This window comes from Dromaius novaehollandiae, chromosome 5, assembly GCF_036370855.1.
Source record: "Dromaius novaehollandiae isolate bDroNov1 chromosome 5, bDroNov1.hap1, whole genome shotgun sequence".
In the NCBI taxonomy this organism is placed as follows: domain Eukaryota; kingdom Metazoa; phylum Chordata; class Aves; order Casuariiformes; family Dromaiidae; genus Dromaius; species Dromaius novaehollandiae.
The window spans coordinates 59,131,120-59,158,517 of NC_088102.1; the positions used below are offsets into that span (position 1 = coordinate 59,131,120).

The 27,398-nt window shown below is 39.2% G+C and overlaps 1 protein-coding gene and 2 long non-coding RNA genes across 9 annotated transcripts in view; 1 reads left to right on the forward strand and 2 right to left on the reverse strand.

Annotated features, from left to right (window-relative positions):
- Positions 1–1,887, reverse strand: part of LOC135328512 (uncharacterized) — a 112,943-nt gene extending 111,056 nt beyond the window's left edge. The window contains exon 1 of the long non-coding RNA XR_010389477.1: positions 1,727–1,887. This is a non-coding gene — a long non-coding RNA (uncharacterized LOC135328512). The remainder of the gene's footprint in view (positions 1–1,726) is intronic.
- SYT9 (synaptotagmin 9) overlaps positions 866–27,398 on the forward strand; it is a 66,225-nt gene continuing 39,692 nt past the window's right edge. For 4 of the 6 annotated variants that reach the window (XM_026104520.2, XM_026104521.2, XM_064512949.1 and 1 more), the window contains exons 1-2: positions 867–1,417; positions 26,696–27,047. In XM_026104520.2, coding sequence (XP_025960305.1) covers positions 1,270–1,417; positions 26,696–27,047 — 500 coding nt within the window. In that variant the 5' untranslated portion in view covers positions 867–1,269. Of the gene's footprint in view, positions 1,418–17,301; positions 18,155–26,695; positions 27,048–27,398 lie in introns of all 6 variants that reach the window. The other 2 variants (XM_026104523.2, XM_026104522.2) reach the window with 2 other exon arrangements.
- The window catches only part of LOC112985696 (uncharacterized), a 128,702-nt gene continuing 128,020 nt past the window's right edge, over positions 26,717–27,398 (reverse strand). For both annotated transcript variants that reach the window (XR_003259804.2, XR_010389478.1), the window contains one exon: positions 26,717–26,808. This is a non-coding gene — a long non-coding RNA (uncharacterized LOC112985696). The remainder of the gene's footprint in view (positions 26,809–27,398) is intronic.

Here is a 27,398-nt window from a genome sequence, read left to right on the forward strand (position 1 = left end):
CTCCCAGGTGTGTGAGATTTCTCATTGGTGTTTTAACTCTTTCTTGCCCTAGGGAGTTGACCCCAACAGACAGGCCAGAGGTAACTGAACCGAAGAATGCCATTCTCTACGGGCGAATAAAATTCCAACGTCTTCTCCTCCACTAGGCTCCACACAGTGATTGCATGCATTATTTACAGAAAATAACTTCAAGACAATTAGTTGAGTGAATGTAATCATTTCTGAATAGGAGTAGGCAGTGAGACACAAAAAGCATATGGTATTTAACAAACTGTTTGTAAATATTAGATGTAGACTATAAAAGAAGAGGTTTGGGCCTGACTCATGAAGAAGAGGAGGAGGAGGAGGTGGAGGTGGAGGAGGAAGAATTTCCTAGAGGCTTGCTGTTTATCAAGGCCTGCGTTCAAGACTGATCTTTGTTTTTGAACTCTATACCACTTCAGAAGTTTCCCTCCACCTCTGCTTTCAAACACAGCTGAAATATCACTGGGGATCTGGAAACACTCCGGGTTTATTTTCCTGGTAGCTGCCAGCGGTTACGACCCTTCCCCAGCACAGGGCCCGAGGTGCCGCGGCGGCCCCGCTCCGCCCGCTCTAACACCGCCAGCGGCCTTCCTCCGCGGCTGCCCACCGCTGCTTGCCTTGGGCCACCCCTGAGCTCCGGCTGTGTGTTGGTGTTTTGCTCTTTCCTCGTCTCGCCCTTCTCCCCGCTTGCGTTCCTGAGGCTCTCGGCCCCGCACCCCCCCGAGGCTGCCCCCGCGCCAGCCCTGCCCGCCCGCAGCCTGCCCGCGCCTGTGCGTGGCCCCGCCAGCCGCCCGCCCGCCCGCCCGGGCCGGGCTGTGCGCCCCGGGGCGGCCGCTGGGGGCGGCGGAGGCGCGGCCGGCTCCCGCCGCTGCCGAGCGCGGCGCGGCGCGCCGAGCCGAGCGCTGCCGCTGCCGCTGCCGGGGAGAGCTGCGCCGGCGCTGCTGCGGGCTGCGCCTGCCCTCCGCCGCCGCCCTGGCATTCAACTAGTGGGAGCCTGCTCCGCCCCCGAGCAGCGGCGCCGGCTGCCGGCACGCGGGAGGCGCCGGGACGGCCGCCGGCGGGGCGAGGCGAGGCGAGGCGAGGCGAGGCGGGCAGCGGCGGGGGGCCGCGGGCCGCCCAGCGGGCGCCGCCGGCGGAGGATGCGGGCGGCGGCCCGGCGGCGCGGGCGGCTGCAGGCGGGCGGCGGGCAGCGGCGCGGCGCCTGACCGCAGAGCTGCGCTCCGCTCCCGAGGATGCTGCGGGGCGATGCCTGGCGACAGGGAGGACGAGATTTGCCAGAAAGCGCTGCAGCTGCTGGCCGAGCTGTGCTCCGTCGGCGTGGTGGAGAACGAGAACTGCCGCGATTTCATCTACTACCTGCGGGACAGAGCCCGGCCCCGCCTCACCGACTCAGGTACGGCCCGCGGCGGCCGCTGCTGCCCCGGCGGGGAGCGGCGCCGCATGGGCACGGACACCGGCGGCCGGAGGAGGGCAGATATCCCTATCCGTCCCTCGGCGGGGCCGGGTCCCACGGGGGGAAGCCGCCGGCCCCCGTGAGGGCTTCCCCGGGCGCGAGCGGCGCGGCGGGCGGGGGCTGGGCCGGGCGGGGAAGGGAAGGGAAGGGAAGGGAAGGGAAGGGGGCCCCGCAGAGGCTTGCGCCAGCCGTGCCGTCGCGGGTTCCCGCTGCTACCCGCCTCCCGCGTTACGCGCGCTCAGAGCACACCTGCTCGGGGGTGTAAATCCCCCATCTGACGCTCTTCCCAGCGGAGTGAGGCGTTAACTGTCTGCGCGCCGGCAGTAACGCGGGGCACCGGCAGCTTTCTGACCGCGCCGGCTGGCGCCTCCCGCCCGCCGGGTCGCAGCCCGCTCGCCGCCTGCCAGCGGGGCCCTGGGGCGCCCCGGCCGCGGCGCGGGTCGGAGCCTCCCGGCGGCGCTTGCCGCTTGCCGCAGCGGCTCTCGCTGTGCTCCGGGGCCGCTCCGCTCGGCTACGCTCAGCTGTGAAGACAGCGGGGTCGCAGAGCTGAGTTTAAACAGGGTGCCATCACACCTAACTTTCTGGTTTTGCATTTTCGCGAGCTAAACAGACTGTTTCTTGGATTTCTGTGGCAGAGGACGGAACGTGGGGATTGTAGGTCTGATAAGATGTAAACTGAGAATTTTTTCATTGTGTTTTGATTAAGGCTGCCTTACTTTTTGTATCTGGACATAATTCTCTCATTTTAAAACTTCCACCTAAGGAATTTTCTTAATTAGGAAGCTGAACTCCAGGTGCTCAAAAATGGTGAAAGACCGATCATGTTCTATACCAAAGGGGAAGGCAAATTATAATTTTAAGTAGAAGTTTACTATATTTATTATTATTCTATCAGGTTGCATTTGCACAGCTATGAGGAGAAATTTAAAGAGCTCACCAAAAACTTGATGAACGTTTGTAGTATTGAAAACCCTTAGTGTCGGATCAGCTGATAGTTACAGCACAGTATTAATTTCTTTAACATTCTCTGAAATAAATTAGTTCATTTAGCATAGAGCAGTCTAATTGCAGTCTAAAAGATATTTTTGTAATTGGTGAGTCTGAAAAAAGCATTCAAAGTATAACTTACTGACAAATGCATGGATACACTAAAAGGCCTTGGGTAATCCAGTAAATATAAGCAAACTAGGGAGGGAAAGTCTTCCATCACAATAAATGAATAAGGAATTTTCCAATATTCATTTTGCTTGCATCCAGAGCTATTTGTAGCCATTCTGCCTTCCTCTCTCACTTAAAAATATTCAAATTGAAGTGATTCATGAAATGTTTGATAAGAATTTTTCAAAAGGAAAGATGAGGCAGATGTAATTGTTTTGTTCTTATAAGTAATGATTTTTGTGACAGGCACCTGTGATTTTCTGTAATTTTCACTTACCAAGGGATCAATCACATACTTGTATATCAGGTGATAATTCCCAAAATGTCTACTTGAATCAGTGCTCATTTTGAATACTAAATTACGTGAAAAGCATATACAAGACTTCAGTCTTGGATACTTGGATAAGAGCTTCTGAGATTTCTTTCAGAAAGTACTGTTTTTTCATTAGTCTCGGGCAAAAAGGGTACCTGACATCTGTTTGGGAACATTTTTAAAACATAGTGTGTTCAGTAGAAATTTATCACTGCTACCTAATGATAAAAAAAATATTTCTGTATTTATTGCTACTGGTTTTGCTTAAACTGTTACCGTACAACAGACTGGTATCATTGCAATCCTACTCAATTATATAGAGCAGTGGTCCCTAACCTTTCCAGCCAATGTGCAACAACGGTGAGCAATTTTGCTGCAGGCAGCATCTTTCTATTGGCCTCAATTTTAACATTTTATTTTCTGCAGCTGCAAGCAGTCTCGGAGGATCTAGCAGGCAGCATATTACCCATAAGCCTTGACTCAGAAACCACTCCTGTAGAGTAGCAGTATTATGTTAGGAATTTATTAATTTAATTTGTCTTGTATTTCTTTGATTAAAATACCTGTGTCGCTCTAGGTAAACTGGATGCCTATGAGATTTGTTTAGGCAGTCCTTGGATTTGATGGTATAGGCTGTAAGAAGACAGTTTACTTGACTTACAAAAAGAAGTAATACAAGTCACAATGACAGGGTAGTACATGGACCAAATCCAGCTTGACTTACATAGCAAGTTTCATTGACTTAATAATTAATGGTAAAATGGCATTAATAAGCCCTGATGAGAGATCCATCCACTTTCCAGCACCTGGTGGTCTAAACATAGGGATACGAAGAAAACCTGTGGTGAAAGACAGCATCTTCTTGGCAGAATTAGGCAAAAAACGCTTTGGTTTTTACAACCTAATGCTTTTTGTTGTGTGAAGATGACTTGTGTTATTCAAACCAAGCAACTTCCTCTTAGGCCAGGCAAGAGAACTATCTGAAAATGCATACAACATTGTTATAGTTGAGAAGAGTGCAGCCAGCAAACATACGTGATAGCTTTGCTACATGTAAGTTTTTGCCAATAAAGTGCATAGTCACCTAAACCCATCTACATGGTAGATAAAGATGATACATAGCACATTTGGTTTGGGCTATTCATATATGTGGGCTGTATTCTGTGAGTGGTAGCAGGCCTGTACAGGTGCAGTGGCTACTGGAAAATTCAAAACCTGAGGGTGGAAGTGACCTGTGGGGGTTGCTTGAGCCAGATATCAGGGTTTGTCTGTGGACTTGGCCCCATGCCCTCCTCAGTCCCAGCACAGAGCAATATGCTCCCTGGAGAACAACTCTTTTCTTGCCTGACATCCTTGGCTCTCTGTGTACCTGTCTGCCATCTGAGTGTTTGGTGTGTGACTCAGATTGGGGGAAGGACTGGATGCTTGTAATATGCACAGAATCTTTATTTTTCATGTTATTTGCCCTATTATGGGAAGTATTGCACAAGTGCTTACAGCATAAGTTTAGGGCTAAGCAGCTCCTGGTTTAATGCACTGGTCCACTGGATTTAAAGGGTGACATGGGTGAGTCAGATGATGAAAGGTATTCAGAAAACTAAGAATGCCGATTAGGTACTTAGTGAAAAATCTCCAAATACTTCATGAGAGCTACATGTCAGAGCATCTTTGAAAATCCCAGTAGGCATCTGTCTGCATCCTTAAGCATTTGGATACCTTAATAAGCTGGATCTCTGTCTGTTCCATTCCTCCACTTCCTATTTGTAAAATGTTTATTATAATTTTATATCATAGAGGGGGTTTATGAGGATAAATTGCCACAGAAACTCTGAGCACACTACATATATAATTTATTAATTGGGGAGAATTCATATGGACCTGATAGATATATTCCAGTGGAAACTGTTAGTCATATGGGCATTTGAAAACAATCACTCAAAATCAAATAATAGTACCCCATGACACCAGACAAAGTCAAAAGAAAATTTCGCAGATGAGAAATGGATGTTGTTTTACCGGAAGATTTATACCAACTTGTAATCAAATATATGAAGGAAGGAAATCTTAATGGAGAGACCATTGTTAAAACAGGAAGACAAAAAGTCATTTCCTTGTGGACTATTTCTCTAATAGATTCACCTTGCAACTTTTTAATTGAAAAGCTTGATGTGTGGCATGAATCAAAACTGCCAGAAAGGGCATACACATTTTCATACATGTGACTTTGGACTGTTAGACAGATGGACACTTTGAAGAAAAAAAATCAAGAGGAAGAATTATGTGCTTTTCATATAGAATAGTTATGAGTTTGGCATAGAAGGCAGGAAAAAAGTTGCCCTTCTTTTGTCGACTAAAAATAGTGCTGTGCTCTCAGTCTACAAGCTGGTAAATGACTGTGGATTACCCTTCCGTTCTAAATAACTTGGCTGCATCAGAGTTGAACGATATTTCAGAAATCGATCTTAAAGATTTTGCCACTATGCGCTGTTGTAGCGCTTGTTTATTTTTACAAGGGTTCAACACAGAGCAATTTCCCAGAGATGGCAGTGGTAGGCTGCTATTGCTCTGTGCAGAGCTGCTGCATTTCTGCATCGCCTTTTGTTGTAGTGTTTTCCCAACTTTGCAACTGCTTCTGCTGCCTGAGTACCTTATATAGGATGCAAGATATAGCAGCAGTGCTCAGTGTGTAGTTCTGTATTTGCTGGTATTTGCTGAAATATCAGTAAAAGTTAGTTATGTAAAGGACAGGCATAAAGGAGAGTTGCACACTGAGACTCCCTCACACAATGTTACACATCCTTAGCATATTCTACAAATTGAGTGTTTCTTCCTTTAGTTAAAGAGTAAAAGGATGCATCCTTCAAAAGCTTACAATAAAAAATTTGAAAAAGTCACCTGCTCTGCAGGAACCTGCAGAGTGGGTAAACAGAAAGATGTTTTTGAAGACAAGGGATATATGAAGAGGACAGGCCATTAATCATGATGAATTTTCATTAATGTCACAGTGAGCAGAATAATTAGAGTTGAAACAGAAAGTAAAGCGTCCTATTCTCGTCTGTTGTATTGGATGGCACATTTTGAGGATAAGCCAATAAAGTATTGTGTTATTCTTAATTATGGTAATTTAAAATTGACCAGTATATGCTAAAATTGAATACATAATGAATATTGTGGGTTTAGTGATAGCTATTAGACATAAAGTATGCTACAGGTCATTAGTAAGAGATCAATAATATATAGTGATAGAAGGACGGATTTAAGTATTTAATCAAATTAAAGATAGTTGACTGCAGTCAAGAAACCAAAAAAGGTAGGCACGGAAACATGATGGATACTGAAGAAACAATATAAGAAGATAAAGTTACGTTCTTGCAGTAGAATTAACTTAAGACTCTTGTTCATCATTATTTTAAAAAGTATACTTTCAAGTTTACTTTATTTTTATGCACAAGAAGTAGTATGTATTACACTGTGAAGAGGAAAGATAGAAGTATGAACAAAAAGGCGTAAGTGGCCTAAGTGTGGCCTCCCAGCTTACGCATGGAATGTGTAAGTCAGATATTTTTGGTGACAGTATAACTGAGATAGACTGTTCACTCCACAGAAGCTAATACTTTGTGAACTTTTCTTTATCCAGTCTCAATTATGGTCTGTATTTCCCCAAGTATGAAATTATTGAAATTATGTAGATTAATTATATGAAATTATTCAATTGAGAATTAGGTCTAGGATTTTAAAGGAGTATAAACCAATTTCAATTTGACAGAAACTGGAATCTTAATTCTTTTCAGTCTCTCTGAAAATCTCAGTTTAGATTTCTTCAAATTTATTGTTCACCACCTGTCATTAAATAGTATCCCAGCAGGCTTCTCTCTAATTCAGAATTGAATTTAAAAACAAAACCTGTCTTCAGAAAAGTAGTTTAATTTTTTAAGAGAGTATCTTAACTCAAAAATGACTCACCTGATTTTTTTCCAACTTATTAACTGTTAAGCTGCAGGATTTCATCTAGATGCTAAATACATCTAGATTTATCCAGATAAATGTAAAAAGCATTTAGAGTTGTAAGGACATGAGAAAGATGTGAGGAGGTGAAATAAGTTTTGGTATGTTTTTATTTTGATTTTACTTATTATGAGTTGTCGCTTTCCATATTTCTAATTTTTTTGCTCCTGCAAAATGAATGTAAAATGCTGCCATTCAAAATTGACAGTATCCTATGCTGTGTTAGTGCAAAGCTCTGTACAAGATAGAGGACAAGTGCGAATCATATTTACTTACATAATGTCAAGTGAATGGTGATGTATGAGGCCCAGATACCTTGGAGTTTCTTGTGTATCAAGAACCAAAGTACTGTTTCAAGATTTTGAAAAAATACAGTACTATTGGTATCTTAAACTGAAAATAGGTTTTCTTTTTCTCTTGTGAAAAGTCAGGAACAAATTTGCAGAAGGTAAAAGATATACTTCCTGTTACCTATGTACTGAGAGGCTCTTCTCATTTAATTCCCTGTAAAGAAATGGACACTCAGAGATTCTCCTGTAACACTGAGAGAGTTTAGTATTTGTGTTTCTTGGGAAATCTGTTTTAAGCAGGTAGCTAAAATTTGAAACAAAGGGCAAAAAAGAACAAATTATGCTGAAAGAAAAGCAACTGTGTGTGTGCTTAGTAACAACTTGGAGACTACAATTATTTCTTTGCAAAACCAAAAAGTAGATACAATATGAATGAAAATGAAAAGTATATAAATCATAATCTTTCTAGATAAAGATTTTACTTTAATATAACTGCATAGAGATACATTTTCCCAGAATACAGTTTTGTTCTTTTGAAAAGTAACATAGATATGTATAGATGTTTCAGTTATAATTTATACTTCAGAAATAGAGAAAAGAAAGACAAGAAAAATTGCTCCTATTATACAGCTGTGATCTTGAGCCTCAATCAGGTTGTAACATAGTCAAATACTGTTCAAACACGAAAGGACAGATCCTTGCACTACTGAAGTCATTTTACATTTTTCAGTTGACTGATGTCAACTACACTTTTTTGTATTTTAAAGAAAGTATATTTCCTAATATGCTATATATATATAGTATAGTTATTTTATATAAATAATAATTATTTACTGAAGTCATTGCAAGCAGGTTTGTGAAGTAAACCTAAAAGTTAGAATAACATACCAATTAAATGAGAAGTCAGTTATCCATGGACATCCCACAGCTTATATAAGCTTCTTAAAAATGTGCAGTGAAATGTTAAAGATGGTTATTTTGAATTGTCAGTAACTGAAATATGCATAATTGAAAATAGCCTAACAAGTAATGACAAAAACAACAACCTTTTAAAAATTAGGGTGGCTAAATACCATATAGCCTTTCTTACACCTGAATTCTAAACTTCAATGCCAGTTTTGCTGATGAAAAACAGTAGGTTGAATTTAGCCCTTATACATATGTCCATATTTGCAGCTAAAACTTTGTCTGTCAGAATTCTCTTGTTTCAACAGGATCTGCATATTCCTCTTAGGTATGTAGGACAGATAGGAGAACTTGCTAATCATAATTTCCTAAGAAATATTAGTAAGTTGAATTTTTGCAGGCAACAATTTAAGTTTGGAGACACTCAACTTCAATCACATAAGTAGAATTGTTACTTTAATGGATTTATGGGCCATTAATTCCTCAAAAATGTATGAACATATGTTACAATAATGCTGTTGTTCAGTATCGGCAGGATTCTGAATGGTTACGTTTTTGCTTTAATTTGAGTGACCCTAGCACAACTGATCAGCCACATTTCCCTCCAGATACCTTTCTGGAAATTTCTTTTCTGAACTAATTTGCAAGAGTTTAATTACACTGACAATTAAGAGACCTAGAAATCTAACTCCAAAATGGTCGCTGTCATAACAAGCAGCTTTATGAACAGCAGATCAAGTTAAATTCAGTATTCAGTTTTTTTTGAGGTTGGCATCTTGTGTGTGTAGTATATCAAGGTTGAACATACACTGCAATTTTTCCTTTAGTGGAGCATTAGTAGGATCTGCACCCTTGAACTGGCTGCATGAAACAAATGAGAACTAAACCGCTTGGTAACCTCTACCTGCGTCACAAATGTCATTGTTGATCAGCAGACTCAGAAGTTATACACATGACTGCAAGTGCATTTCAGCACAGAATAGTACATTCCCATATATTTGTGAAATTTGTTCCTCCTCCCTTACCTTGATTAGCTTTTTTTAACCGGTTCATAAAAATGAAACATCTGGCGATGAATCTTGCATTACTTTTCTTGGGCAAGTATTCTACACTGCCAGATGACTGAGGGAGGGCTTAATTTTTCCCATTTTGATTCTGTCCCTGACTCCTCTTTGTAGCCTAGCAATCTGTTAGGGCTTTGCACATAGGCAGAGCTATGTTGACACAGCAGACCTAGAGGACTGCTGTGACACTCAGGAGTTAAGGATTTGTTTTCTCAGAATTGCTTCTGGGTTGGGAAGAATGGATGGAGCCAAAGCTTTTCCTGTTCCCCCTTCATCTCCATGGTGGACTGGAGAGAAGCAGTTATGGCTTCCTCCCATTTCCTCTGTCAGGTTCTGGCAAGAGTGATTCCTCAGGCAGGTGACTGATGCAGACTGAGTAATACCATCACAACCGTATCCTTAATACCTAGTCGAGACAAACTCTTAACTGAAAGCTATTACTTCTGGCCTTTTCCTTACTGGAAGGTTACAGAACATTATATTTTTGCAATTTACTCTTTAATTTGTATTTTAAAAAACCCATTTCTAGGTTTTTGTTCTTCCACTACTGAAAATAATGATCACTGTTGTTTTAGTGCAAAGCTGTACTTAAGAACTTCCTGCATTCTGCATTTTTTGCTACATTTTGTCATTAATTTAAGCTCTTTTGTGGCTTTATGTAGACTGAAGAGATAAAGAGAGATTATTTTAGCCTAAAGCTTTATGTCCCTGTCAAATTGTTAACAAAATACGTTAGTTTACAAGGCAGCAATTTTAGTTCAAGAGATCATCAGAATAATTAATTACAGATGGAAGGATTTTTTAATAAAGAATGCTGTCAGTTCCAACTTATAAAATCTTTAATTCCTAAAGTTCATCTTTTTACAAGATTAATCTTCCTTGCATGTTCTGTAGTGCTGTTAAGTAATGAGTATATGATCCATTTATTAGGGAAGAACAAAAAAAATTCTGTAACATTAAGAAAATATTATGCATAATAGCTGGTGGTTTGCACATTAGTCGCATTGATTATTGTAATTGCACTGAATCTCGTGCTTTTTAAGTTGCTCAATAAGTTTAGCTGCATTTTTTGGATTTTAAACATTCTTTAATCAAGTAAAATCAGTTTGGCTTCCTTCAGCAGACGCAAGCACTACAGGAATTTATCTTATACTTGCTGTGGTTAGTTAGGATTCAGAAATATAGTGGATGCAGTCAGAACTGGCATATGGATGTATATGTCTTAAGCCAAGTTACAGTTGATGTGTGTATATTGAAGATAAATGTTGGAAGAGTGCAAGAATATACAGTCTGTCAGAAAAATCTTTTGGATTATTAACGTAAATGCACTTACTAACAAAAAAAGTCAGACACTAATAATTTCATAGTTAAAACTCTCTGAGCGCATGTAAAATAATAGGAATTAGGAATTGAAATGGGATCATTACTTTCAGCATCGTTACACATTCAAAGTGATAAAGTCTTTAAAACTTCCCTTGGGAATGTTTTCTCAGTCTGCTACATTTCCATGAGGGAGTTTGTTCAGAATTTATTACTTTTATCTTACTGTCTAGGAGACTCCCCAAATAATTTTTTTCCCAGAAGATGGACTTTTTTTGTGTGTATGCAATTATTAGCCAAACTCTAATATTTATCTTTTTAAATATCTTTTTGTAAACCAGTCTTCATTGTTCTTACCTAGGTTACATTGCATCTGCTCTCTCCATTTGCTTCCCAGATTTTGTATGTGCCTGTGTTCCAGACTTTTTCATCTGGGTGTCCCCACTACATTTCTCAAAGTTTCTCATTTTATTTACTGCCCACATTTCTAATCTTTTTATACCTGTTAGCTTTAGTTCTTTGACCTCAACAGTATTGTTTGTTATCTCCCCAAATTTAGTATAATTTGAGAATGTAATCATATTGCTGTTCAATATGTTTGACCCATCTTACATACCAATTATCTCAACAGGCATCTGGCCACAGCTGTGTAAAGTTCTGTTTACAGTTCTCCTTTAAAACTTTCTCTAGCTGTTTTCTAATTTGGAGGAGGTTCATGTCTATACAGTTAATGGTTTCATTAATAAATATTAAGATATTATTGAAAGAGTTTTTTACATCAGTCAAAATGTATAACTAATTATAATTTGTAACTCAATATGAATTATCCTGTACATAAAGGACTGTATAATGCTAGTTATATTATCAGTGAGACCAACAGTTTTATAATCTTATATTTCCATTTGTAGCAGAAGTTTTACCCATTTGAAAGAGAAGTTTCTTTTATTTTCCCTGGAGAACATTATGGATAACATTAAAGACTAGTTATTCTATATTTCTTGGGATGTCTACCATAAATAGGGTGATCTCAAGTATTCATTATGCTGAGGTCTCTGCACAGCATACAGGGGCAGACTGCTTCTGAGTTTGGCTACAGAGACACACACCAGGTATGGAGTAGGTTCTAGCTGAGTGCGATTCCAGTCCCCTTAACAGGGCTGATGTCGGATATGCAGCAATGGCATTATGGCAATTCTTATCTTCTGAAAAGGGCTTTTGGGGCTGTTGCAACCAAACACAGCAAAACAGATCTCGTGTTGATTCAAAAAACAAGAAGCTCTGAACAGAACACCTCCTATTATCAGTACTATTTCTTTAAGATTTAAGAATGTGCTTGGGAGAATATTTGACAAAAGTCTAAACTAGCAGCTCCAAGAGTATTGGAGTTTGGTTTAATTCTATGATTGACCTCTTCCTAGCAGCAGAGCATGCCACCAGAAAAGGCTTCTCTTTCTGCAGATGCCTCTAAAGCATCCATGGTAACAAAAGGCCAGCTCAATCTTTTCCATGCCTTCTTTTTTTTTCTTTTTTTTTTTTTTTTTTAATTAACAAATGCTAATGGTAGATTGAATGAGTCAAAACAAGTTTTCTCCATCCCAATCAAGGACTGTGATGAGATTATCTTATCTAGTGAAGAAAATGAGTATGGAACTGGAAAATAGAGACCAGAAATTGGGCCTAAACAGGAAGGTAAGGGGTTGAGCTATTTTTCTGTTTGATTTGTTTGTTCTCAGTTTATCTGTTCCATGAAGAAGAGGAGGGGAAATGGACCTTGATGGGAATGGGTCCTGTTACCGGCATAGCTACTGAGCCCACTCAGCCAGGAGTCCAGAAACCTCCAGGTGCTGCAGGGAAGAGTGCTACAGCCCGGGGCAGGCAGCCTGCTGCTTGTGCAGCTCGTGAGACTGGCACAAGGAGCAGAACAGGCAAGCAGGCCTCAGAAGGGACAGACATTGCTCCCGTTCCTAAGGGACCAAAGAGCACTGAGCAGATTTGCTGGCAGTCAGAAATCGGAGTTAACTGAATTGAAGCCTGGGATTGAGGACCTGCCTACAGAGACATAGTAGGCAGGAAAAATTGTGCATGTACCGTGGTTTTTTTTTTTTTTTTTTTTTTTTTGGTTATCCCTGGCCACTTTGCACTTTCTCTTGTAAAATTATATATCTAGTTTTATTATAGTGAAATTTGCCTTTTTCTGAATTTAAAAGCCTTTTGATCTTCTTTGGGGAGTTCACTGTAGAAAAAGGTACAGGCAGATCTGTCTAAAAGCTTTGGCTGCCTTGGGGTCCCTTAGTTTGGCAAGCCTGCCTGAGAAAGTATAATCTATACTGACGCTAGGGATGTAGCTAAACAGGAAAGAGAAAGCTTTACCATCATGGCTTCATCTAATGAGGAAAAGCTGTCACCTCAGCTATTTCCTATACAGCAACACCACTGTTCCTGCCAGCTTCTCCTAAATGTAGAAGCTGTAACATTTTTATCTGCTCTCATTCTCAAGTTAGTAGGTCTTGTTCATACCTACCTCATTCATTCTCTACCAATGTCTCTTGTTCTGTTATGTTATAAAGAGTGATTTGGCTAGTCAAGATGATTTCTTTCATACAGCTGCCATGAGCCAGTGACTATAAAATAGCTAAAAGCAGCGCCCAAAATAGTATTGCACAGATATAGGTTTGCCAGAGTGATTTGATAATAATTGCTGTATCTGTCCTTCTGTGGCTGTAGTACTACAAGTGAGACCCAGCACTGTGACAAAAACTGCACTTTCTTCCTTTGATGTATTTCTCTTTCTCCTTTTGTGTCTTTCTTGGGAGCTAGAAACCAGAACAGACTTTAATAGTGAAAGCAGACCAGCAACAGCTTCAGCCACTCAACTTTTTTCCTCCCCCAGACAGGGGAGGAGTGATTTTTCACCTTCAGCAACACCTAAAATACAATCTCAGGATTTACTACTACTTCTGAAGGCTCTGTACACTAAAAGAAGATGGAACAGGAATTTTGCCAAAATATTTTACATTCTCAATGTTTTGTCTGTTTTTCCTCCTTTTTCTGTACCCCTCTCATGAGGAAGATTTCCAGTGGTGGCTGTTGCCATGGTACTAAGCAGGACAAGGTCTCTACTCAAATCTCAAAACTATGTTCATGGTTGTCTAGTGAAAGATTATTTCTTCTTACAAGTCAGGCTTGTTTGCTTGGAATTCATGCAGTACCACTTCTCCTGTTCCAAAGTGGACAGAGGCTCTTCAGGTCATTCCCCTTGTGTCAAGGTAAATGTGAGCTTCAGCTGTGCTGGAAGAGTCTTACAATTAGCCCTGTCCTTCCACCTCCTAGTTAGCTGTTCCAATGAACAAACCGCTTCACGCCCTGCCGAGCAGCTGATTGGCCTTGGAGGGAAGAAGCATCTGAAGCAGTACTAATGTTTCATTCAAAATCATGAGAACCGGGGGGGAGGAGAGGGGAATTAGGGAATTCAGAACCACAAATCAGTACTGCCTTTTATTTCACCAGGTCCTTTTCTCTTGAGAAGCATCCATAATTGTCTCCCACCTAGGTTTTCTCTCAGGATGGTCTTGCTGACTTGGTGAGATATTTTTGCCAAGGATAAATTCATCAGTGTACAAAGAGGAGTTCCGCCCTCTCTCCCTTCCCTTTGCTTTTCTCTCTCCATTCTCCTTTCCCTTTTCCCAACCCTTTTAAATGATCTCATGTCTAGTACAAGATATGCTGTATGGGAGATGGAGGAGCAAAGAAGCTCCATCCTCTGCTACTTTCCCTCCTCCTTTCACCACTGCTGCATCAAGCCCTACTGTACTAGGCACAAAAAAATCCCGTTTTATTCAATCGTAAGCAAAACAGATCAGAAAGCTATAAAATTAGTGCCTTAAAATGCTATATCAGTGACGCATCACAAACTGGATGTGATAAACGAATCAGTAAGGGAATGTAGTGAAATGCATGACAGCAAGAGTAGTCAGCTGCATCAGGGAAATATGCAAGTTCATGGACTCCAATGGTATAAAATATCCAAAGCTGTAATAGACCAGTTTTTGCAATTCTTAATTCTTCTGTAGCAGTCCCAGCACTCTGAAGCATGGCTGCATTAAATACACTGGAATACCTGCTATGCCTAATATAACTGATGTTAGAAGAAACATCACCTCAAGGTCTGTATCCACATAAGATCTTGGATTCGCTGTAAATAATATAGTACATGCCAGGGTTATTAATGTGGGAATGTTGGCACTAGTTAAAGATGGCTTTCTTAGAATAGGACTAGAAAAATGTTACGTACAGAAGTACTGCATAACTAGCCCTGGACTAACAAGGAAAGACCCTATTTTTACAGTGTTTCAAGCAGCACTGTTCCCAGTAAATGACAGCAAATAGAAAAATAGGCACTAAGCCATTAAGTATTTCTGAGAGAAATATTAATACAGTTGACTTTAGGAAACCTCAATGCTGCTTACCCTTTTACCCATTAGTCTTTGAAAAAAGCTTTTAAAAAGTATTTCATGACTCAGCAAATGAATTATTGGAATGATACTGACATGTTCATTTAAGGTAATGGAAAGACTTAGCCAAAGCTATTTTGAATCAGGATTGTGAACATACAAAGAGATGCCTGGCTGCAAATGCTTGTGAATCAAATATTACTCTACATTGTGTTAACACAAACTTGTTGGATTCATTGATGTTGTTTAGAGATAGTAGTATGTTGACTGGATAGGATACTAATTGGGTACTGAGAAAAGGAAGGTTTTTTTCTCTTAGCTGTGCAGATGACTTGGTCTGTGATCTGCAAGAAGTCTCTCTATGCTGCTTTTATTCTGCCATTCATGTTGCCTTTTCTGTACTGATGTGTAGTCAAAATTCCTGCTAATTGCTTGTATGTAATCCATGGAGAGAATGGGGCATGTCTGAAATGTGATGACAGTAAAGCACTGAGCAGAAAACAGCCTAGCAAGCAGCCATGAGAAAACACTAGGCCCAAGGATTTAGGTTGAAAGTTGTTTTCTTGAATACGGCTCTCTCTCATCAGACGACAGGAGTCCATGCTTTGTTGGGGCGTCTCAGCACTTTCCTCTTATGAATAATAAACAATAATTTTTTCCTTTGTAGATTAGCAAATAAAAATGTGCCTGTGTTATCAGCAAGGAAGCAATAACTGAGATGCAGAGATTTGATGGAATATATATTCAAATGGGAATAAATAAAAGCAAAAGCAGGATTTCAAACCCTCTATTTCTGTGCTGGGCTTAATCTCAATGTTTAGATACGGAATTTATTCTCTTGATATCTTTGTAAGCTTGGATTTATGTTTGCAGACCTAAATCCCACCCCAGTCTCTAGCCCGTTCCTCACTGTGTAACAGTAGTAGCAGGTTAACTTTTAGATATCTTTTGGATAGCTCAGTATTTTGCAGTTTACTATCCCTTTTTCAGCATAAGGGTTTGAAACATTAACTGTCATGGTCTGGTTAGTTTTGCAAATGCACATCTTAGCATTTGAAACCAAAACTGAAAGGCCTACTATAATGGTAAGCTCTTTCACATTATTGTAGCAGGAATATGCAATAAAAAATATCTTTCATTGTGAGGGAGGTCTTTTAATGTGCCTTCTCCCACCATGATTAAACAATGGATTTTTACTGTGTCAATTTGTTTTTAAGCATATATATTTATTTATTAATTTCATTAGCAGACCTCAACATGCATTTTTTTCATTTTTAAATAATTTGTAAGGTGAACCATCCAGCCCTTATAGGAAAGTCCTCTACAGAAATTGTTTAATAGTTATACAATTCACTTTCTACTGAGCAATCTGCTAATAGCCTGATTTTTAGAAGTCTGGAAATTTGGAACATGCAGTTCTTTAGGGTTTTTTGTTTTAAGTTAATTGGGTTTAATGATATAATTGTGTCTTTTTTTAATTAAAGAGAATATAATCTTATCCTTACAAGAGAAATATTTTTCTTTTTTCAAATTGTACTTTTTAGTCATTGAAGAGAACATACCCTTTCCCTATATTCATCTGATTTAATCTAATTTTGGGGTAAATTTTAATCCCGCTGTAACTCTGATTTCTAAAGCTGCTAAAACAGAGCCACCAAATTTGACCTCATGATTTCTGTACTATTTTCTTTAACTCAGAATAATCTTTAAGAGTAAAATTTTCAAAGAAATGCACATGAGTGAATCTACTCACACCCCACTAACTTGTGCAGGAATTTGATGCTTAAGTCCTTCAAGTATTTTTGCAAATCCCAGCCTTATAGTGGTTACAGAAAATAAGAAGTGACTACTTCTGTTGCAAGTACTTGTCCAAATATTATAATGATCCATTCTGAACAATCATGTATCTTTATCTCATTTATTCCCTTTGTCTTACTTAAATAATAAATGTATGCTATAACAAGAGATTCATAAATTCTTCCATAAAAATATAAGAATATGATCACTTTTTTCCTCTCAGTGCTGTACACTGTCAGCAGATTTAGAAATTTGTAGTGTGAAAGGTAATCATGGCTAACTTACTGAAGCATATGTAGGTTGTTAAATGTCAACCCAAGGGTCGCAATAGTGTTAATTTAAAGGAAATGTGATCAGAGACACTTCCTGAAGGAGGAATCTATGCAAGTACCTGATTTTAAAGAGAAAGCTTAAAATAACGTTCATGTAATGTAGTTTTATGTGTATATTTTTCCCAATAAAATCAAACCATAGAACATGTGGGTGGTTATAATTACTATTATTATTATTGTCCATACAGGACCAGGACAAGAAGTGGAAATTGGTGGGTGCCTTATCTACCTATGGATGTTGGATGATAAAGAAAAAAGTACTAAGTGTTCAAAAAACTTATCCTAAAATCATACGGCTGAATTAGCTGAAAAATTAGCAAACCCCATCATCAGCATTCCTGTTAGCAAGATCTCTCCTGAGAAGAAACCACCATTCCTACTATTTTTTTTTCTGGGCAAGAATAAAAAATGTAGAGACTAGAAAATGAAAAAACAGCAGCTAGAAGATTATCATCAGTTTATACCATTATGCTACTTGATTTTTTTCCCCCCTTAGAAATAGCAGAAGTCTTGGAGTTCTTCAAAAAACCAAGGAATTCCTCAGATCTACGAGTGAGCCATCAGTGCAATTCTTTGGGGAGGAGAAAAGATACAAAAGCTGTGGCTCTGTGTTTCCACACATTGTGTAGGGTTTTTCTTCTTCTTTTTGTTTTTTTAGTATCCTGCTGCTGTGGTGTTATGGTTTCTGAGAACAAAGGGCTGCTGCCAACATTTTCTTCTTTACGCACTCTTTGTAAGTCCGCACACATGCACAATTCATAATTGAAAGGGAGTTATGGAGAGCAGTTGTTCTCCTGCTGCGCATCTGGAGCCCCCTTGGAATAGGCCTGAAGAAGATCAGCCATGAGTTAAGAGGAGACTGCTGCAAAGTTGACAGCCCCTTGGCGACATCCACTTTGTTTATGTACACCCCCATGGAGAGGCTGGGGTATAGCGTGGTGGGCTGATCAGGTCCAGCTGGTCACTGGAGAAAGTGATTACAATTGAACTAGCCCTTCACAAAAGCTATGCTGTATACCACAATTATAATTTCTCTCCCTGGTAAGGTTATTTATCTTCTTTTTCTTATTTATTGCTTGACTGAACCTAATACATCTTAAATTATGTTTTAGAAGAAGTAAGATACTCTGCAACTGGTGGTATTTCACTGCAGAATAACCCCTGAAGTGATTTGTAATCCCCTGATACTGACATCATCTAATAGTGAACCAAACTGAATAGTATGCTCCGTGTTGTGAACACTGCTTCATATTCAGCTTCTTTCTGTTTTGGTTAGCATTGCCTAGTAATTAATTATTATTCAGAATTTATGCTATCAGTGGCATCCAGAGGCTGGCCTAAACAGGCTTGAGCCCCCTGGCAGCAGCGGTATATATACATGCAGATTTGTAGTTCTCTCACAAAAAACGTGTGCTGTAGACTGTCTGTTAAAGCACTTGTTAGTACGTCTTCTCTAATAGCTAAGCACAACAAGATAGTACATGCTGGACATCAGTCAAAGACACTCAGTGACATGTAGCTTACTAATTACTATTAATGTTTACAGGATTTGGAAAGTCTTAATTGATTCTGGCACTAAAAGTGCAATCTGTTAAATTGCTTGTCTCCTTTGTTTCATCTTAGGCCTAATGGAGATTCTCAATTGCAATTAACTGTAATTGCTATACTATATTTATTCTAAGGCATACAATACATTACTGTTTTGCTGCTGGAAGCTCAAAATTGGAGAGAGTTAATTGCCTACAAGAATATTCAAAATAAGGGGATTGTCGAGGTTTTTTCCAGAATAGAAAAATACTAAAATTTTGACATAGCTCATATACCAAACTTGTAGTCCTGCAGTACTTATCTTGCTTATTTCCATAATTTGTGCATAAAGACAGTACAGGTAAATCTACATTACTAACCAGAGTGGCACAAAAGACAGGACAGTATGTCCATGTAGTGCCTTCATCAGCAGTGAAGTCTGCGCCAGTCGCCAGTTCCAGGCATGCATCGGGCAAGCCTCGAGTGCAAACTGCAGGAGGACTCTACACTGCAGTGCAGCCAAGAGGGAAGCTACCTCAGACACATCAGTGGTGCACTCAGGTGAGCACAGCCAGACTCCAAGTATAGATGCAAAGCAAATTTGCACCAAAAGAATCCTCCTCTCTGCTTTCCCCTGCCTCCCAATGCTAACTCACTAATATAGATGCCTCATGTTATTTGGGAAGACTAGGGCTAAAAGTACTGAAACAAATTACATTTATGTTATCTGTAAGAAGGGACAATTTGTTTTTGCATAAGAAATTATACAGTAAATCTGAAAAGCAGTACATTTCCTCCACATATTCTAGAAGGTGGAAGAAACACTAAATTGCTCACACGGGTTCATCTGCTGCCAGTGTAGCCTGACAGTTTTTTCAGTTTAAACAGCCAAAGCTCCAAAGCTGACGTGGTCTGTCTAGAAACCTCAATAAAACAGAGAGCTTTGCCAAGCAGCAATCTAGGACAGCAAAGAAAGCACAGCAGAAAAAGGACAGGAATCTGCAAAATTTTCCTTTACGGCAATGAGGAGCTACATTGTTCTCTGATAACGCCTAGGATTTGGATGTTGGAGCACAGGTCTGTTTTTCAAGTCTGGGCTAACAGCACCTGCTCTTTCCATGTAGTGGGTTGATTAAGGAACAGTTAATCATAAACGTTTGCTTGTTCTTCTTTGTAAAGCAGAGAGGATACTCTGCAGTTCCACATATTAAAGAACTAGCTCTTCTAATTTTTCTGGAGAAAATAATTTCAGAAGATAAGATACAGATCTAGTCAAATTAACTTAATTAATGAAAATGCAAATCCAGTAGAATGAGTGTAGATTCTACAGGATGAAAATGCAAATCCAGTAGAATGAGTGTAGATTCTACAGGCTGCTAGCACAAGATACAAAATTTCTCCGAGAGACTGGATATGACAAATAATGACGATGAAGATGCGTCTAAAATATTAGAAATATCTCCTATCAGAATACAGAATGTAAACAGAGACTGGTATTTGTTCTGCCTTCTGCAAGTGGAAAGACAAGCCTAAGTAAATATATAATGGATTGATTTCCAGCACATTCAAGCTGTTTTGGAGCTTGCTTTTAATTCAGTTGATTATTTTGATATTCTCCATTCGCTTAATTATTAGATTAATGTTCTTACATAATATGTAAAATGGTGCTTTGATAATAAAAGATTAATGAAGCGTTTGCTTTAGAATAGAGCATAACCATGTTATGAAGAGGTTACTACTTTTTATAGCAATTACATATACATAAATATATATATATCCTAAGAAGATGATGATATGGTATGGAACACTACTGCAAATCTTTACTGTAGGAAACATATGATTTTATAGAAATGCTATTGCTTAGGCCTACCACTAACAGCATGACTATATTTACTGATGTGACTTAAATTTTCACTGTGATCTGCCAATTTTTTTTTTTACAACTTCATAATTTACGCTTAGCAATCCCTTTAAGCTGCAGTGTATGATGACATGACTTCTCAGTTGTCTGTGCCACCTTCTCTTTCAAAGTCTGTTCATTATGTCAGTTTGTGCTTCAAATGTGGTGGCAATATGCCTACTGTCTAACAGAAAGCGCATTTGGACTCATTATTAAGGAGATGACAACTTTCTCAGAACTCAGTTATTTAATTAACCCATTTATAACTAGATGATGTGAAAAAACTGTATCATATGTTCAGTGGTCATAATCCTGCTTGTGTGCTAAACAACTTTTTCTTAAATACCATCAAGGCCCTAAAGAGAACATCCTTTACTGAGCTTATGTCAGTGGCCACTTTCTATGAATTTAATATTAACTTAGCTTCAGAATCTTAGCTTTCTGTTCGTACTGATATGTGTAAGTCTCAGGAAGTGCTTGTGTGAGTATATGCATGGGAGAAGAGGAGTGGAGCGAGGGAGAACAAGAGAAGGGAAAGGAGAAACCTTTGAACATACAAACAGAATGTAAACTGATATGGTGCCATATGCCTGAGTCTGCAGTGTCTGAAAAAAGAAGTATACAAACTGTTCTTGTTCATAGGGTCTAAATCAAAACCTTCAGGACACTTTAAAAATATGGACTGCTTATTTTTTAATTGTTGATTTTTATTAGATGCATCAAACTAACACACTTTTTCACAATGGCAAATACTTGTAAATATGGTTCAACAAGCTGTCACTGCTGTAAGTGACTTTGAATAAAATATAAAAATTTCTGGTCCTTCCAGTAACCGTACAGTCTCTGGTGCTCACAAGTGGATATTTCCTTATTCATGTAAAAAGGCTCCCAGTGTTTCTTAAATGTCTAAGATAAAAACATTTCCTGCCTTTCTTAGATGCTAAATGCACTGCAAGGCCCCTTGCAGCTTTTGAATCCTTCAGATATGTGCGAAGATAGTGTATTTAGATAAGTTACTATCAGCATTAAAAACCTGATACACTGAAGCATTCATATTTTGACCTTTAGGTCAAGATGAAAGAAACAGACTTACTTCTGACTGAGCAGTTCTTTCTGAAAGATTATGTTATGAAGGTGTGGCAGCAAAAAAAGCCTGTTTTTCCATAAAAAGCTAAAATATCTTAATCTTGACAATTTCCAGAATTTCTAGTCTTAATGAATTAGTTATTGATACTATTCTTTAGTATTTATTTTTTTATCCTAAACTGATCCCAGCTGATCATGGTGAACTAGCAGCATGATTGTCTCTATAGTACAGAGCTATGGGTATTGTTGACAGGAGCGTAATACAGGGATTGGCAAAGTTAAAAGTCAATTATACATGAGGGTATTTCTAGCTCCTATCTTTGTCCCTTGTCTGTCTTCTTCTGAAGATTTGATTCCCCTGTGAATCCAACAAGTTCTCAGAAATGTCTGACCTCTCGCAGTAACTGATTTGTTTAGCTTGCCCCTTTTGCCTTGTGGTATGGACACATTTCTACAGTTATAACTCTGCCCAATTTTACTCAAGGAATGTAAGGGTATGTTCATATATTTTTCTTCAGCAGCCACTGACAACAGTTCACATCACCTCTGTGAACTCAGGCCGACTGACACGTAGAATTCAGGAAGTAGTGATCCCATGGTTATTTCATTGATAGGGCAGTAAATGAACTGGGATCTGGGATGGGGGGATGACATCTGACACTACTACACTGTGTTTAATATTTGCTTCGTTAGTCAAAAATACAGCGTATCTGCAGTACCTAAGAATGATACAGCTTTCCTCTCCATGAAACTAGTTAATTGCAAGAAGAAAAACCTCTTAAGCTGTCTAGTTTCAATTTTACATTCAAAAGTAAGTACAACATGAAATTATATATTTCATGTGAAAACTTCAGAGAGTTGTTTCTAGTAATTCTTTTTTTACAGATTTCTTTTAATATAAGAAATGTCCTGCATGACTCTACAATTACATCTAGGGAAGCAGGAATCCAGATATGCTCAATTCTTTCCCAAAGCATACATTATTCAGTATATGCTTTGCAAAAGAAGCAAGTTGAGGTTATCCTTTATATTTGCATTTGCCCAAATTAGGAAGGCCTCCAAGAGCATCACACCCTTAAAATAATCACTTTGCTTCCAAAGAATGATAGAGCAGAAGAGCAGTCTGAATGTTAAGTTTTGCTCAGTTCTGCTTCTGTGCTTTGTTTTTCTTTGGCCTTTATAGTTTTAAGCTGTTTCATCTTAGATTTCTCTTCATCTTCTCCATTTGCCTCTCTTAGTTTCTCTGTTTTCATATATGTTCTGCAATTTTCTCTTAGAAAATCTGCTCTTTAGAGAAGAGACATACAGGATTTCCAGAATTACCTGCTACTAACAGTCTGTAGGAGCCTTGGACTTATTTCTTTTGCTCTCTGGAGATGAAGAAGAGTGGGGATGGGAAAGAGGTATTTGCTGTAAATTTGTTCTTGTATTCTGTGGACACAGGCACCTTGGAGAAAAATGTTTTCCCACAGGTTTTTATTTTTACTCAGCCCTCAAAAAATGTTTTCCCCTCACAAAGAAAAATAAAAATAATCTTGGTCTTTAATGTGAGCAGCTAACCTTGTTCATTATAGTTTCTTAAAACTCAGTGAATAAGGCAACATGTTTAAGCTACCTGACCTTCATTTTTACAGAGAGAGAGCAACTTCGAGCATTTGAAAAGGGCAATTCTGCTGGTCTCCTCAAAATACCATAAGTATTAGAGATGTAAAGAAACTGCTGCACTGAATAGCCATCCTGTTGTGGATGCAGGCAGGGCCCAACCGTAAATTGCTGATTCATTATCTTGCCTAACTGTAGATGTCTCAGTCAGAAAGACTTCTATCATATCCTAATACATATGACTGCTGGGTAGTATTTTTTCTAACCAATATTCATATTGCCCCTCTAACAAACCCTGCTTAGCACCCTTTAAAGCACCTCTGTGTTCTTGGTCTGACTGATTATTTTAGACTCAGCTTTGTGTAAGAGATTGTATAAAAGTTGCACCACTTACAGTAGCCCCAAGAGACTGTCCTAAAAGAGAGTAATTTACATCTGCCTATGCCAGTTGTGAACTACTTGCTTCATTGTGGGGTTTTAACTTTGCAAACTTTGTCAGTGACTACAGTATTTGAAACTAAAGCTTAATCTATTGTCTACTTGCTTTAGGAAAGAAGTAAACAAAGAGGAGCTTGGACATACAGAGACATAGGCCTAAGAGGCAAATAGCTGACTGTTGCAGTCTGAAGGAGGCTTTAGCCATTCTCCTTTCACTGTCTTCAAATAGTTTCTGTTATGTAAAAACTGTCTTATCACATTTTGAAAATAAGGAACTGTGTCCCAAACTTCTGGGATATTTGGAGCTGTGCCCCACAATGAGTGATCACTTTCAGAAGTTCTCAGGAAGACTGCAATACAAGATTAAGATGCAGAAGAATCTCTCCAGAGAATAGGCAGGTTCTAGCTCCCAGCTGACTCTGGCTTTAGGGAAGTACCGCATGCAGAATTGTATGCCAAGACTTCAAACAATTAGACTCAGCTTTAAAATATTAAATTTTGTATGCTCTCTATTTCAAAATTAGGATATCAGAAAAGACTGGTGGAAACGGTCTGTATGACTGTAAATTTGCAGGTGAGGATGTGAAACAGGCCATCTTGAAAATCTGACCTTTTATTTTCAGTCTATCAAATAGCCTGCTTTACTGGTGCATAAAAGCACCTTGCAAAGGCGGTGTTCATAAAACTGAACAGTATACATATGCAAATGAATTGACTGGATGCTTCAACCTGATTTAAAAGCGCATGTTTTTTAATATTGGGACTCATCTTTAATGATTCCTCGTTCTCAACATATTGTAATCCCATCCAGATATTCTGACATGGTGGAATTTGGAAGCTCAGGTCATGCTGCAGCCATGATCAAGAAGCTACAGTTAAGAAATTTTGACTTGGATTTATATCAACATAGCATTTTGAAATCTGTCTCACTTCTCAGGGACCTCAGGACTCTTAGCTTGACATCATGGTTGCACTAGGAATGAGATCAATGCAAGTACCTGTAGCACAGGGGCTTTCCTTGTGTTCATGAGATTGCACCCTGGCAGAGCACCAAGAGCTCATATCAATGCAGAGTACAAACGTTAGTCACTAATGGAACTGGTTGAATGCTAAAAGTGAGCGCATATGATCATCAAGAAACATAGTGAAATATGCACACTAAATCGACATATTGTAGTGCTACTGAAAAAAACCTGTTCCTTCTGAACTGTTCAGCACTGAGCACTATTCCCTACTAGTCCCAAAATCCATGCCTACCTGTAAACTGCTCAGTCTTGCTTATGGTGTTTGCCAGCACTCTGATTCAGGTTGCAGTTTAGCCCAATGTCAAATATAGATCTAGCGAATACATTGTACTAATTCTTGTGAAAGCAGAGTGAACTGAGAAGCACCTGGCTTTTTAAGGAACACTTTCTGTGCTGCACATCTCTGATTAGAGGTTGTATCTGCCTCCATTGCCAGACTTGTTTACCAATAAATATTCCAAAAATATCAAGAATGACCATTCTACTTTCTCCCAAATTGCCTTTTCTGCATGGGAGTAATTTCCTTAATTAATTTCAGTTCTGAAACTCTTCACTGTTATTCCAGGCAGCTGGTGTGCTGTACCCACTGTTAATGAGCTTTCTCTTCATACAACTGGAAGAAGGACAGAATGGGCCATGCTGGTTAAAATTGTTTAAAATTGGTTGTCAGAATGCAAAGTAAGTTGGACAGTTCCTGTGTCAAATTGTAGTGTCATTCCTCCCCTCTGCAGAAGTTTTATCTGTCTGACTGATGAGAATGAGATTCACAGCAGGGCCAGAAGCTATTGAGTTTTTCACTTTTAAAAAAATACTTTTTCAAATTGACTCAGGCTGTTTCATCTGAATTGTCTTACTTCAATAACTGTAGTAGTAGAAGCTGCATTTTTCAACCTTATGCCATCCTTTGAAAATCTAAGCTAGCTGTTAGCTAGAGAGATGCATCCTGACATTTTGAACCTACAAGCAATGTTGAAAAATTGCTTTGATTAGGTTGTGTTTGTAATTTGAGGCAGTAGAAGTTCTTACTAATTGTGTTTAAGGCATGATCTATTGTGTAATCCACAGAGAAACGTATTTCAAAAATGCTATAACCATAAAAACAGCTGTTTCATTGAGTCATTTTCCCAAGGTGCACCTTAAGGCAAAATAGAGAAAAGCATCTCCAAGTCATAATTTATTTGTGTTGACGTGATTATGGAGTTGGATAATGTTAGGGATGTGGGGAAAAACAACAGAAAACCCCTCTCCATGCTCCTTTTATACCAGAAATTTGGAAACAGACCAGAGTCTTTGGGTTAAAAAAACAATGAAGTCTCAATTTTGAACAGACATCTGTATCCAAAATACATGATGAACAGCAAGACATGTACAGGTAGTAAAAATCATTTGCAAAGATAAGAATGAGTGTTAGATTAGAAGGAGTGGAATTAAACTAATGAAACAAGATATTTCATTCAATAGGAATGATTCTAGATTGACTATCTATAAAGATTCCCTGACAGGTATGTGTGCATATCTGCACTTGTTCATGGTTGTATAAGTATAATACAATCTCTGGAAGAGAAGAGGATGAGATCTGGTAAAGGAGGTTGAGGAAACTGCACTAGATGAAAGGAAAATAAAGAAAAAGCAAAATGTACTGTAGACAATGCTCTTTCGTCAGTAGGAAGTTGAATGAAGAAGTGGACAGCCCTTTTCATATTTAGGATGACCCTTCATCTCTCCCAGCTTTTGGAGGGAAAAGAATATAGGCTAAGTTCTGTGTGCCTCAAGATCAGCCTTATATTGAATTCCAAACGAGGTTAAATTTTTCTGAGGAGGGGGAGAAGAACAGAATATTTAATATGTTTCCATTACATGACTGTTGTAGGTTGCAAAATTTAATTCTTCTGGATATGCAGTCCGGAGAAGTTTACTTCCCATATTGTATGCAACTTTGGAGACGGAGAGTTCCAAACAAGGAGCACTAAAGATGTGACACACCTGTGTTTTTCTTCTTTGCAGATATCTCAATAAGCTTGCTCTCCTTAGTTGTCACAGCCTGTGGTCTTGCTCTGTTTGGTGTCTCTTTGTTCGTGTCCTGGAAGCTTTGCTGGATCCCTTGGCGAGAGCGTGGGCTGCCATTTGGGAACAAAGACAACAAACAAGAATCACTGAACTACACAGATACAGAGACCAATGACCATGAGTACAGTGAGGATTATCTGGGTCAGCCTACAGCATATCCAGAGTCCTCCATGAAGATTAGCCACACTTCCCCTGATATTCCACTGGATGCTCAGGCGGGAACAAAAGAGAACTGTGTGCACAATGTGCGAATGCACCGTCAGATCACAGAACCAACCTCTTCTGCTCGGTCAGTAGCTCTAATTTCTCTCTAATATTAATAAATACATATACAGCCAAGTATCAGCTTGATTATCCAGTATACCAATCTACTACAAATGTATAATTTACTTGCAACATTCTTTTAAAAAAAATTACATGGAGTTATTTGTACTTTAAGGTGCACAAACATCTTACATTAAAAGAACTGGATCACGGTGGTATTCTGTTGTTCTACCAAGTACTGTCTCATTTGTACCTCTCAGAAGGTGGACAAGATAGAATGCTGTGTGTCCCTTAAAGCACCAGAACAGCTTAGATTTAGGTTGTAAAGCATGTTCGTTTGCACTTAACACTGAAGCTGAGCTGTCAGTATTATCTC